Source organism: Caloenas nicobarica, chromosome 1 (genome assembly GCF_036013445.1).
Source record: "Caloenas nicobarica isolate bCalNic1 chromosome 1, bCalNic1.hap1, whole genome shotgun sequence".
In the NCBI taxonomy this organism is placed as follows: Eukaryota; Metazoa; Chordata; class Aves; order Columbiformes; family Columbidae; genus Caloenas; species Caloenas nicobarica.
The window spans coordinates 57,486,128-57,501,334 of NC_088245.1; the positions used below are offsets into that span (position 1 = coordinate 57,486,128).

The following is a 15,207-nucleotide window of genomic DNA, read 5'->3' on the forward strand; positions in this document are numbered from 1 at the left end:
CTACTAATCCCTACTGTTCTATTCACTTGCTTTACTGTGTCTGCACACTGAGCTGGTGTTTACAGAAAATTACCTACCATAACTTCAAGATCTCTTTCCTCAGAGAGAAGAGTTTCTTCAGAACTCACCACTGAGCATCTAAGTTAGGACTGTCTTCCTCACATGCATCATCTTTGCAGTTATCAATATTAAGCTTCATCAGTCATTTTATTGCCATGTCAACCAGCATTGAGGGATACTTCTGTAATCTTGGTAATAACTTCTGGTTTTACTACCCTCACAAACCTCCTATGACTGGAAAACTGTCACCTCACTCTTCCATGCCATTTATCACATCATGGAATAGGAAAAACTTCAAAGGTTTCTCAAGAATTTAATGTGTTATCACTCTCCACTGAGAAATTCAACCATTTTATTTCATACTTTTTACTTATATTTCTTAACTGAGATCTTCCCTCTTATTCCAGTACAGATTATCTTCTTTAGGAATTGTTAATGAGGAAAATGGATCTCCAAAAACACAAAAAGAACAGCTAAATTGACAAGACGCTAGATACATCTAGATACAGAAGACATCTATTAATAGTCTTTGATTATATACTTAGCTAGAAAATCAGAGGAGAACCATGACAAGGTAGAAGAACAGAACAATGTACAGACTTCAGAAAAAAAATAGTAGATCTAACAACAGAAGAATAAAGGGCAAAATTAAAATGCTATGCACAAAAGTAAATTAAGTGATCTGCCTCTTAGCAGGATATAAGAAGCATAATTATTTTAAAGTGTAGTGGCAATTATGAACTTAAATAATAGAATGATTTAGGTGGGAAGGGACCTTAGGTGATATAGCCCTCAGCTCAAATGTGCTACCAGTACAGGAAAACAGGATTTTATTGTAGGCAGAACATGAGATCAGAGGAGGATGCACAGGCTGTACATTCAGCAGCATCACACAAAGTCAATAAAGTCAAACGTGGCAAATGATTTGCCATCTGGTTTTTTTTCCTAATCCCTCCCCATGCAAAGCATCTACAGAATTACTTTCAGAAAAGCTGAAAACCAAAAGCTGTATGTACCTTCAAACAGCTTACTAGGCCAGGAAATTGTGAGTTGTCTAAATTATCCCTGGTTGGAAAAACAGAAATAATATATCTTCCATCAGCTGTCACTGATGAAATCTCAGCCATCACTCTTCTATGACTTAGTTTCTCTGGGCTAAATTCAGTTGTGCAAGGTGGTGTCAAATGAGCTGCTGTGGGGTACTTGAGACATTTGTCAGGGGCTGAGAGATACGGCTCTGCACCTACGGATGCTCCCACTTATGTAGTGGCAGCACAAGGTCAAGCAAGATACCTGAGGGCACCTCCAATGGCACCAGTCACCTGTGCAAGCAACTAAATGAGCCTCTCCACCTACTCGATGTTGACTCAAAGCTACCCCAAGGTAACTTTCTCGTTTCTAACTGAAAAAAAGCAAATTTTCAAAACCAAGCTGCCCATAAGAAAGAAAAGACTTCAGCTCACATTTTCAACTATAATATTTACAACAGGCACAGCTGAAACATTTTATAATATATTTAAATAAAAACTTCCAGATTGCTGATTTAAAATGAATTTCAGCTTGAAATACAAGTTATTTGAAGGAAGAAGTTAAAATGAGTGAAACTTAAACGTGAAGTACTGAAATTATGGAATCGAATGTTCTAAACCAATTCTTTCCCTTTTTTCCCCCTTGATTTTTGTCCTGATTCAGTACAGGGAAATGTTTTGATATATTGAAAATTTATGTGGGATGGGAATCCATTTATTTCTCATCTTACTAATCTTTGCAAAGTATTTTGAGAACATAACAATCTGAGACTTCATACACAGAAGGATATGATTAAAGCTATTTAACACAGAGATAAAGTGAGCCATAAAAATAATTTCAGAGTAAAAAGGATAAAAAGAAAATCCAAGAGTAGAACTTACTGGTTAAGACACCTGGCTCATTGTTTTAACCACCAGAACTTAATATTCAAAATGACAACTCTGTCTTCCAGTTAAAGATAAAAGTCTGGTACATCCGGAGTGGCTAAAGCTAAGAAACAGGGAGCAAGGACTCCTTGGCATTAGTTCCCCATTCTTGGGTCTCCAGATGGAGAATGCTGAAATTTCATGTACACAGGGACATGTGCTTGGGTGAGCAGCACTGAGTCTGAAGAGCAGACACCTTCCTGGTGTGGCCCGTGACAACAGTGATGATTCCTCGATTAGGTTAGGACACTGACAGGGGCATTTTTTACTGAATACCTTGCTACGAACCATCCACATGACCTGATGCTGTTGGGATTTCAGAGACAAAAGAACGCAAAAGCAAAGTAATGAGAAAATGTGACCTTTTGGAAAGCAAGTAAGTCTTAGAGAACAAAATTAAAACTAAGAATTAAAGATTTGTAATTTTATTTCAGTTGCATACTTGGCTGATCTGCAGAGACATATACAAACAGTGGCCAGTAAAAGAAGCATTAAGCTGCTTGGCTGCAAAAGTTTCTGGCAATAAACTTAAAGCCCATTATCAAGTAAAGGGCACAAAAAGCTGATAACGTGAACTAACTAAAAGACAATGTGAAGTCTGGACATTAAATCGATACAGCAGGAAAAATGGAAAGATCTCTCATTTCTTCTCCTTGCCAAGACAAGTGCAATTTCTGTTAGCAAGGCAAAAGAAGGCCTTTGTTTTCAGTGAATTTTGGATATTAAGACAGTGGAAGGTTCAAAGGTCAATTCTTAAGGAAAACCTGAAAGTGTATTTAACTAATCTAGGAAATTACAAGCCTTGTTGCGATGATACCCGGAAGCATTTATTCCTAAACTGAGTGCACAAGTAGACATAAGGTCATGAGTGGGAAACAAGTGAAAGTTGGTGAACGCACATGAGCTTTAGAGCTTCCTACTACAGAAAGAGATTATCCATGAAGAGGAACTCAGCAGTACCAGGGTAAAATTTCATAAGCCACACTTTTGAGAGAGATTGTATCAGGAAAGATAATTTAAAAGCATCATAGAGGTTTTTCCAGGCTATTATATAGTATAGTATCTCATTCAGTAAAGAGTATTTCAGGTTCCAGGGAAAGCTCATATGAACATTGCAGGAAATCACATTCTTTTATTAAGTGTGACTCTACAGAGTATTAGTTCTGTTTAATGGATAAGCAGCTGACTATATATTCATATTATGAATACCATTCTCACTAAACTGAAGAACACAGAGATTTCATTAGATTTAATATGTGCCAGTAAAGTGATTGTAGGCTGTGCCCAGGGGCATAACACAACAGAAGAAGATGTTCTTCCTGCTCTCACAAGTCTTACACCTCCTACACTGAGCCAAGGTGTCAAGGGATTCCTCGTACCCTGTCAGTGTGGAAGGTGGCAGATAGGAAGGGAAGATTTCACTAACTTTGTAGCAAAGACAAACACAAGATGTAAAAAGTATAAAGAGAACAATCTGAAGTAACTGAGGCCAACTGAGAACAGCTTGGAGTGTATTCACTGGCCTAAGTTTGGGATCCTCGGGTTCCAGGTGTTCTGCCTTCTGCCCTCACACAAGACTAACAGACTGGCCAACAAGAAAAAGATAAGCTAAAGCAAAAAAAGGGACACTGTTATTAACATGTGATTACATGACTAACTAGAAAAAGACTGCAAGAAAAAGATCGTGGAAGTGTTTACTCCAAGGTTATCCTGGACTATGCTGGGCAGAGGTACTTCCAGCCTCTTTAAAAAAGCAAGGTAAGAATTTGGACTTGGGTGGACTCTGAATTAAAGACAATGTTCCAGCATAGTCTTTAGGGGCTTGTAACTGACTGCAAGACATATCATACTTTTTTCAGACATGATTCCAGACATAATGGAGTTAGTGTGCCACATAACACACATGCAGTATTGTCTAAGCGGATAACAAAACTGTAATTGAGGCACACATTACTCAGAAATGAATGGTCTTCCCATTACCATCTATCTATCCCCAACAGTGTAAAAAACTAACTGAGCTTTGTATATCAGTTTCTTCTTTCTCACTAATGCCTCACCTATGGAGGAATTTAATTTTGCAGTCAGAGCAACCTGCCAATCAGAACAACCCAACGGGGTCAGCTATGGATTGGTGCTGCCAGGCAGAGAACAGCCTGACCACGAGGTGCATTTGAATGGGCTACACATCCCAGGTGTCAGGTTTTGAAGAGTATTGCAAGTTTTTAAATACAAGTGAACTTAAGAGATACTTCACAGATGAGCAGAAGTCAATTTGTAGAGCAGTCTTGCTTTTTAAATACTAAGATTTATCTACTTTAAGGTTTTCAAAAGCTCTGATTAGATGTATAGTTGGACCCATATAATATTCCCATATTTCAGAGGGAAGAAAAACTTGGTGATTTGGAAGGTATTTGGAATTGTGGGCCTATTGTAATTTTGAATACAAATTATACTTAACTGCATACATGGAAGAAACTATGGGTAGTCTTTATAGTTTGGAGAAACATTTAGAATTGCATGAGAGGGCGACTAGGAAGCTTATATTCTAATCTTGAAAGATGCTAGCACTGCTGAGATTACTTGCTTGTGATGGTAAGCCTCTTTATTTGCAGTTTTACCTCAATAAAGCTGCTAATTTTATATATTTCTCTATTACGTATGCTTTCATTTAGAAAAAGCAATCATATTGATACATTCTAAAATAAGGGTTGATCATTGGTTCTAAGAGCAAATACTTCTAGGATAGGTCACGGATCATTTGGGGTTTTTTCTGTATAAGGATCTAAATACAAAGATATAGAGGGAAAAATATTTTCAATGCCAATACATTATTGCTGGAAAGTATTTTAGAGGCATCTGTTTTAATACAATCATTGACACTATAATTCATCTGCAGTCAGAACAGTAATTAACATGTTTAACAGTAATGTATTACGGATGTGGATTTTGTGGTTTCCCTTTACCCTGACATAGTCCTAATTCTTCCTGGATTTTACAAAAATCTTTGGAATAATTTTCAGCAATAAGTCCTAGAGCTGAAATAGGGAAAATAATTTACATTCTTCAGGAGCCTTATGCCAAATATAATGTTCTTAGCAATGCAACAAAACCACAAAGTCCCAGACGCAAGAAAAGGCTTCAGTGATGTAACAGTAGCACTGGCATGACAGAGCCATGTGCGGCTCTGCACTGTGGGACTGCCTCAAGATGACAGCATGCATATTCTATTAAAAAAGAAGTTGTGTGTCTTTGGCCTTCCCACATAAACCTTACTCTTCTTTGGTCTAATTGCTTGTTTAAAAGTGGACACAAGGTGATTTAAATGAGTTAAATTAAATTACTCAATTTGAAAAGAAAAACAAATTACATTGTCTGATAATAATACAATGTTATCTGATTACTAAACCTTCTACAAAGTTCTGTGTAATTTTAGCTTAGCATTTCATACCAAAATAAATTATAAATCAGGTGGTTATAAATATTATAGGGCTGTCTAAAATTGACTCATGTCAGTGTTAGTGCTAGCAGAGTAAGTACCTTACTAAATTTAGAAAAATATTGTGGGCAAAGAACAAATACTATACACTCTTTGTCAGTACATGCTTTCTCCTCCCTGCCTAACATTACCTTTTTACACTAAACACAAAAGGCCTAGTTCTCAAAAGTGACAAGCAATTTTGGGTGCTGAGTCATAGATGGAGAGGAAGAAGCTGGGTTTAAGCAATGTTAACTGTCTATTCTAACAGCTGCCTCTTTATCCTCCAGCATCCTCTGTTCTGTTTTGCACCAGCGCCAAAATGTCCTTGCAGAATTGCACATATGGTGCTGATCATGCAAACCCCATCTCTGTGTTGTCTTTTAGCCATGAGCCTGAGCGCAGATCTGAGATTTCTCTGAATGGAGTGTAAGGATGTGTTATGGGCTGAGGAGGGACCCCCCTGGTAGGAATAAGAGTAGCATTTTAGCTATGCCTACAATCCTCCAATATGTTCTCAGAGACTTAGTGCCAAGCATTTTTTCAGTGTATTCCAGTGTTCCATTCTGATTTTTCCTCAGAATATTCTGAATTTAAGCAAGATTAAAATATAACTCCTATGATAGTTATTCTTTTTTCAGTAAACTTCCCTAAGAGTTCCCCACCAAAGTGTCTCCTCCATAAAATCTGAGACTCTACTATTGAGTGTGAAGGCTCACATACAGAGATAAGGAAAAAAAATCCATTATCTGCAACTTCAGAAAGCAAAAGGAAGAAGAGGTAAAAAAGCAAGCACATTAGTAGTTTCATCCTTTGATCTACAGTGGGGAATCTACATGTCTTATTTTACAAAGCCAACAAAATGTGACACTTATCCACCTTCATCCCTCCCGTTATACTCGTCTCTGCCAAATGCCATTTGGGCTTCCCCCAGTCTGCTCTTCACTAAATCCCCAATCTTAACCAGCTTCTGCATTTCCCTGGCTCTCCACATTTACCTATTCCAGCTACACAACTTTAATGCTCCCAGCTCCTGCTCACATCTGCACGCTGCCACACGCCATCCCCTGCCCTCCCCTTGCACATTAGGAAGCTCCCCACCCGCACTGCTGCCCTCATTCTCCTCTTCGCCTCCCCACCTCGCTCTGAATTAAAACATACTGCTGCCCCCAAGTACACGCTCCTTCCCTCACCATGAAATTGATTTAATTAATGTAAGTTAATTAACTAGTTTGGGTCTCTAGCAATTCCTGAGAGTTAGTATTAGCAAATAAGACAAGGAAAGTGACACAGTTTGCAGTGTTAATAAAATACGGCAGCAGCTTTTCCCTGTCAGCCTGACTTCTGTCAGGATACAAGTGCTGCCACCACACAGGAAGCAATGACACGATACACCAGTTTTGTCTTCTTTAGCATTCTGGAAATTCTAACACTGAAAGTTGCCCATATCCTCCACACACCAACATCCTAGAAGTTTGCCTAGTGAGAAGCATTTCTTGCAAGTAGAAGCTGTGAAACAGTTTTGGAAATAAAGTGTTAAGTTACAATTGGCATTTCTAAGATCTTTGCTAGCAGCAAAATCTTGCTGAAGAAACATCAGCACAGATATGTGCGGGAACAAATTTTAAGAGCATTTCCTATTCTGATTTAATAATAACACAACAATCAGACGAGCCTCTACAGGACAAAAAGGCAATACAAAAGACTTGGGATTTTCTGGTGGCTTCTAAAGCAAAAATATCCTATTGTAGCAAGCAGTACATGGCACAAAATTGAGCTGGCAAACACCAGCATCCATCAGACCAGGCACTCCTCCCGTGCGTGCCCCAGGCAGGCAGCCTTCTTCCCAGTCACCCACAGAAGCAGCTCTTCTGTCTCATTCTTTGGACGAGCCACACTCTGCACAGCACTGTCCTCTCTCAGGCTGCTGGGGTTAAGGACTGTCCCTGTGCACACTGAAGGACAAAATCTATTGGCGTCACAGAGCGGTCCTCTGCTCAACACCAGTGTACATGTAAAGAGGAGGAGCTCCCCTCCCTTTCTCATTCTTCTGCAAGAACAAGTATTTTCAAGTCCCTGCTTGACCAGCAGAAAAAATGCTTAAATCAATATGTGGCTGTGTTCACACACATTTCTGTGCTGCACTAAGGATTCTTAATTTTTTGATCTCGATCCTGATAATTCCATTTCCTCTGTGCCTAGTACCAGTACTTTCCTCTCCTACAGCCCATTCACTTCATCATTATTATAGCCGATATAGAGGCACCCGGGTCAGTCAAGATGAACCAGGGTACCACATCTACTCCCTAGGTAGCAACACAAAAGTTGTTTCTAGTAGAAACGCTGATATAATCTTTCGGTACAGTAAAGATGAAAGGCATAACAAGAAAACACTCAAAGGACATGAGGAAATGGAAGATGAGAGGATATTTCCCAGAGACAGGGAGGTAAATGAGTACTTCTTTTTCTATTTATATTTTGTTAGCCCATTTTACTCAGCTTATGAAACAATATTTGTCCATATTATGGTCCTTTTTATTACATAATTGATACTACATATGCTACATTATTCCGCAATTGCTCTAAGAAGATCTAAAAGATACTTATCAGCATTCCTCTTGTGCTCCTAACATTTTGTTTTGTGTTTAACCAGCCCTTCAGCTGATAAGTGGACAGAGTAAGTTCGCCATCGCTGCCCAAGTGATAATGCCATACAAATAAGTAAGAATACACATGACAATATCCAAACACATCTATGTTTTCACTATTGCAATAATTATCAGTAAAGGGACAAGTATAGCCCTTTTTCTGCAAAGCCTGAATAAATGAGCTCTGTGTAGGTAATTCAGAAGAGACCTGAAGGGAAATAAATTCAGCAGTTAATCATTCATCTTGGAGTGCAGTGACTGCTGAGCAGCTCTGCTGCCCATTGTAAAGCCTTTCAGTTGTTACTACATCGTGTTAGACCCATGAGTCTGTACAGCTCTAGTTTTGCTGGTCATGTCCCTGATTTGCACCGTTCAACTGAATTTTCCTTAGTCCAACCGCACCGAGAAAGGCACCAAGGATTACTACACTACAGCACATACGAATACCCTTTCTGTATTCTGATTTGTACCTCTTCCTCTTTTCTCTTTCCTCACAGCTAGCTGTGTTCAATTCCTAGCCAGACATTTCCCTTCAGGATATTATCATGAACAAGAAAAGATTAGCTATGGAAACTGTGTGCATGATAAGAACACTGTACAAGTGAATATTACCTCAGCAACATGAACTTAATTATTCTGATAACATTGGAAAGGTTATTTCTCCACTTTTGAAGAGACAAGCTCTTTATATTTTTAAAAGGTAAAACATATCCATAACCAGAAAGCTCTGGTCTGCTTCATCACAGTATATAAAAGGTTTATGGATTTCATCAAAACTGATTAGTTTATTGTCTAGACCACAGATTATTTTTCAGAAGATTTCTTGTCATATCTGTGAGCCCTTCTTGTAATGATGGATGAGACTGGTACCTTAAAATCATCATTTTCTCTGTCAGCAGGGAAACCCACTGAACCCTGTCAGATGGAATATCGCCTCATACCCTGTAGCCTTATAATATAAGGGCATAATCCATTCTCACAGGGGTACACAGGAGTCCAGGATTGAACCTACACATAACTAACGGATTGTTATTCAGGACAAGAATATGAATTATACAGTTATTACAGGAGTTTTCCAGTTTTGCTTGGATAAGCTGAAATTGCTACTGAAACATTGAACCAACCACGGGCTTCAACATTCAAATCAAAGCCAGTGATTTGGGCCCTTCTGAGGAATGGCGTTCCTAGAAACAGTGTCTGTCAGTGTTAGTTTTATTCTCTCACAAAATGAGAAGTATGGATCACGTAAAGGCATAAGTGTCAAGTAAAATCTATGTTTAGTTTGCAAAGAAGTGGAATTGTATACTTTCTGTAATTTCAGGCTAAATGTTAGAGCTTAGTATGCCATACAGTCAATTCTACATATACAAATAAATCACAGTCGATATATTTATGGCCTTTGAAACACATTTTTCTGCAGTTATAGAGAGACAAGTAGTCCTACCATACATGAGGTGGAACAATCAAGTATATGTAATCATTCTCTTCTGCAGTAGAATTAAAGACACTTATAGTAATGGACTAGGCAGAACCAGGAGTAAACCACTGCCAAAGGTGTCAACAATTTTCACTTTCACCATTTATCACTTAGAGAAATCTGCTTGCTGCTTGTATATTCTTCTATATGATTTCAGAGAAAAAAAAAATGTTGCTTCACATTTCATTTTAACAGTTAATTGTTGCATAAATACAGAGCATAAAGAAAAGCACAGTCATTTTATAAAACTAGAATGGTTCTGAAATATTCAACTGCCTCTTTATTTACATTTCTTATGCAGCAGATACATCTAAAAGACCTACTCTGAACTGACTCTTTCTAAAGGAAGGCAAAGTTAAATTTGCCTAGAGAGGATCTGTACCAGAAGTTTAAACTCCTCATCACTTCGAAAGCAATAGAACTGACGTTTATTGCTGTGCCCTGCCGAACTACAGCCCCGCCTCTGGATAACTAAAGATTATGTGGCAGATGGATGCTTTAAGAGCCTTCCCTGGAGCTTTCCAGTGCATATCATGTTGTCTGTTTAGATGATAAACTCCTGCAAAGGCCTGGACCGGTACTTTTTCTGTGTTTTGTGCAGCTCTACTATTTATGGTGTTTAAAATTATCATCACGATTAATCCATAGCTAAACCACCCTAAGGAAGTCAATGTCGCCTGGTCTGCAAGAGGAGGGCCTCAAATGTGGAAAAAATACCATTTGCTCCTTGTTATTTACATTGCCTATTATGGTTCCTCAGGGAGCCATGTGTCCAGTGCCTAATTCATGGGTCATGCAGGGGAGATGAGCACCGACGTTATTGGACTGTGAATTAGGCCACCGCTACGTAACACCCCCGAAGCCTACAGGCTGACATTACATCTGTATATACATGCCTCTGTGCCTCCCACAACATCTATCTGTGCTATCAGGCCCCAGTGAACCAGACAGTAAACCCTTGCCAACTTCCTGACCAAAACCACCTGCAGAATCAGCCAGAACATTGCACTTCGCAATAGCAGAGAACATCCCTCAGCATGCTGTTTCCATTCCAGTTATTGTCCCTCTTTGCATTCTTGTAGAAAAACTGGCCCCTTTGTATAATATTGTCATACAAACTGCAGCTCTTGCAATGGTAAAAAACAAGGTGGAGTAAGGTATCATGAATTATCAGACGACACCACATTGAAGTGATATTCCCTATCTACTTCTTTCACAATAATTGAATCAATAGTGACTTTTCCAATCGAAAAAAACAAACAAACAAACAAAAAGCCCCCTGAAAAATATATAGGTCATTTCTGGCAGAAAGACTAAATTTATTTTCAGTATGTCCATTGTCCATCTTGTTTTTCTACTTAATTTGATGGTATGAAAGGACGTTTAATGACACAAAACCACGGTGCATACCAAGCCCCATGTGCCTGTGGGCAGTGCACCAGCAAATTGCACAGTCATTGTTATAACACTCTAGACAATAATTTATAACTAAGCCATTGGACTTTCATATAAATTCGTGGATGATTTCTGTAAGGGGAATGGGATAGGCAAGTTTCACCTTTTGCTAAATGTATACAGTTCTTGTTCTTCGGTATTCATACTTATGTAACACGACTTTCAAATAACTTTAACTGGAAAGTGGCAAACTATCTCCGTCATCTAACTGGCTGGAGTAAACATCCCATCTGTAAAGCCTTCCTTGGGCAAGGAGCTTCCTTCATGTTTGTGGTTAAAAGGATGTGGAAGCACAGAGAAAAACAAATCCAAAGGGGACAGAGAATGGGAAAGAGACTTGCAAAGGAGATACATATAATATGTATTGTCCTGTCTGTTAGGACAGTAAATTCTTGGCAGGGCCCATGCTGATATCTTTTTCAGTGCTCTCTACAGCACTAAATCTTACTTCCCATGTTTAGAATTATAACTGTGATAAAATATGCAGGCACGATCTCCTAAGAAATCCAGCATAACTTGCCCTGTTGGTGCAGAACACTTCCCTTCCACATATCTCAAAATACAGCTTGAATTCTGAATTAATGTCAACATAAGAAAATAAAAGTCTAACTCTCACCCATGATGTTCCACCTTATAAAACATTTACACATCTGGTAGGCTTAACTCATGAATTATAGTAACAGTTATTACAATCAATACTGAGTACCTGATAAATCTAAATAAGAATATCTCTACAATACTAAAAAGCCTTAACATCTCTGTTTTAATCAATCAAAAAATAATAACCTCTGTTTTCCTGAGTAGTAAAATCCAGTCACAGTACATTATGGGTATATATACTTGCGCAAAAGAAATTTTCAGGTGAATAAGGGAGAATCACTCTCATGCTGCACTGACCTGTGAGTCATGAACACTTCCAACAGTCCACATTCACTGTTTTATCTGTTTTTCATAAATGAACTCATTTCAGCCCAGAACTTAAACAGACACTTAATATCCTGCTAGGTTGTTCCAATACAGCCAGAGAAACAACAATTTACTCTTTGTCATGTTTGAGTTCCACAAATTCGTGTTCTAAAAAAGGATAACGAACTTCTGAACATTTCCCAATAAATGTAACTATATCTTCAGGTCTTCCTCAGCAGGAATATCCTATAAGCTCCAGACATGTCAAGCAAAATTTGATATTAAATTTTACCTTTAAATCTACTGGACAAGCAGAGAGTACTCAAGGTTGAGAGTGTGCTCTTTTTCTCACTGAGCGTGAATAGGTGAACATAGAACCTTCTAAGGCTATCTTGTAATTCTCTAGCATAAGCTCTATGTCCTTTGCCTTAAAATATGAAGCTGAAACTGCTTTAAACAACAAGATGAGGGTTCCCCAGCATCAGCCAGGAACGTCAGCTTGTCTCTGAGATGAAGGAAGTGTGTGGAGTCAGCTGGGAGGAGGAAGGAAACAATCTAAGAAGTAGAAAAAACGTAGGGGCAAAGATGCCTAAGTACCTATTTGTTTCAGCCAGTGTAACAGTCCTCATAGGACCAGTTTGGTCAGCTTCAAAATTGGAATAGCTAGAACCCCCTACCTTGTAGAGAGGTCCAGTTCAGCTCTTGACTGCTTCCCAAGAAGAGTGAGGTATATATCTGACTACTTGAGGTATGAGCATGGAGAGGTCCACTCCAAATAATTACTTAAAAAGAAGTATTAGACCCTCCAATCACATGCCAAATTACTTCACGGAGTGTGACAAAATCGAAAGAAAAGGAGAGGAAACAGATGTGTGACCTAAGATATAGTCACAGGGAGAACTGTCAGGATGCAAATGGGCACATTAAAAGCTTTACCTTGTTGTTCTGTTACTCTAATGATTTCGTTCAATTCTTTTAACTAGCTTCATCTTTACTACAGTTCAAATGGAAGGGCCACCACTTACTATTTATACTAAGCAAAGCTCAGAGATTTCTACAGAATCATCTTCATAAATATACACACACAAACACTTAAATAATTACAGCCTCTTGAAAGATATTAATTGAGAAATGTAAGTACCTGTTGTCTCCAAGGGCAGGATCCTTGGGTTTAGCATCACTATCATAAACAAAACGCTCCTGGGAGATCACTATGACATTGTCCGCAGTTTCATTTCCCAAGATAGTGATAACAGGATAACCCATCTGTAGTGTCCACTGATCCATTACTTCTTGGATATTTACAGATTTTCCAACTCTTTTTAAAGCCTTCAAGAAAAAAATAAAAGTTTCAATATGTTGAAGGAATACAACCATCCAACACATAAAACTTTGGTTTTTGGTCCCAGAAGACCATAAGTAGTTTTAGAGGTTTATATAACCAGCACACATGCACACAGGCACATTTACACCTAGCGCACACACAGTACCTGTTTTAACCAACAGTCTCTGCACATCTTAAAAAGAAACATTGAGCAGTCTTGCCAGAGAAGGGAATGACAGTCAGAAAGTCATGTCTCCCACATCATTCAGGCACTTTTGCTGTAACATAAGACATAACCTGCTTTACAGGGCTTTAGCAAGACCCACAGAAATACTGGGTGGCTGTTTCCAAAAGGTATTCTTGACCAACTAAGGTTAAAAAAGACACAGTGTTAGTTGATGTGGGCTACCTGCAACAAGGCGTATTCAAAGGGCCTCATTTCTAAAAGCACAGAGCTGTTCTGTTCTGAAAATCAAGTGACTAGTTATTTTAAAATACTGTCCCTCATGTCCAAAGTGAGGCCATGTACACAAAGAAATCCCCAACTCCTTCATAAACTGCACCTGTCATAACACGCAAGGATTACTGTGTCCATATTTGATACTGCATGTCAATAAAAATGCTGGTTTACAACTGGATTTTCATCTGAAACAAAAAGAGATACTATGGCATCATGGCAGATGAGACTGGGTGTGAGGAGAATGACAGGCATCATTTGTTCTTCAGCGACGGAGATGTCCCTAGCTGACGAACAGTCCTAGATCACAGACTGAGCAACCTCTGATGAATACAAGCACAACCCAGCAAGAATTCTCCAGAACTGAAGCTGCAACTGCAATGCATTAGGAACAAAGCATCTGGCAACAAAAGCGCTTACTGTTGAGGCAAACAGAATTATTAGCCTTAATAGACTTGAGCATACAGTACAGCTGTAGTGGTTATGGCCCAGAATGCAGTCTCACTTTTGTTCTGTTTTATTAGTTGTGGGTTCTGCTCTCCTTTTGAGATTAAGATCATACCTCTGACCTCCCATTGTGCAGAACCATCCCAAAAGAAGACACCAGATGAAAAGCAAGAAGCAAGAAAGACTTCCGCAGTGGCATTCAACTTCTGATGAAGACATAGATTTAATAGCCTAACTGTCTGTTACACATCTCAACTCTCATTAACAGACATAGGACTCAGTTTAGTTAATGGTTCAAAGCTGCACCAGGGATTAGGAAGCATTTATTTACCGAGACGATGGTCAAACACTGGAACAGGCTTCCTAGAGAGGTGGTCAATGCCCAAAGCCTCTCAGTGTTCAAGTGACATTTGGACAATGCCCTTAATAACATGCTTTAGCTTTTGGTCAGCTCTGAAGTGGTCAGGCAGTTGGACTAGACAACCATTGTAGGTCTCTTCCAACTGAAATACTTCTATTCTATTCTTTTCTATTCTATTCTATTCTATTCTGTTCTGTTCAGTTGCCCACACATAGGTGACTAATGTAATGTTATCTTCATCTGTCACTCCAGAAGGGTAAGGATTTCCCCACAGATCTTGTGTCAAATTGATTAGACCCACCTGAATATCTTAAACACCCTACTCCATCTTATCTGGCACTAGTTGCCTATATTTGAACAACTCTCTCAAGTCCCTAGTCAACAGTCAGTGGTTCAGGCTCATTTTAAAATAATTGTGTAGTGACTAGTCAACTGAATTACTCTTAATGCTCTGCTGACTACACTGACTAGATTTCTGGCACTCCAACTGTTCCTGTTCACCCAATGTCAAAAGAGATGTCCTAAAATATTCAACACATCCTCACAGAACTGGTGGACCTACAGTAGATGTAGGTAGAATAAATTAAGGTAAATGTTGTTAGATGTCTATGAACAGGCAACTGAATGCAGCCCTCACTGACA

At 38.9% G+C, this 15,207-nt stretch overlaps 1 protein-coding gene across 1 annotated transcript in view; it reads right to left on the reverse strand.

Moving 5' to 3' along the window:
- TRHDE (thyrotropin releasing hormone degrading enzyme) overlaps positions 1 to 15,207 on the reverse strand; it is a 205,435-nt gene that overhangs the window by 55,591 nt on the left and 134,637 nt on the right. The window contains exon 9 of the mRNA XM_065654127.1: positions 13,118 to 13,305. Coding sequence (XP_065510199.1) covers positions 13,118 to 13,305 — 188 coding nt within the window. The remainder of the gene's footprint in view (positions 1 to 13,117; positions 13,306 to 15,207) is intronic.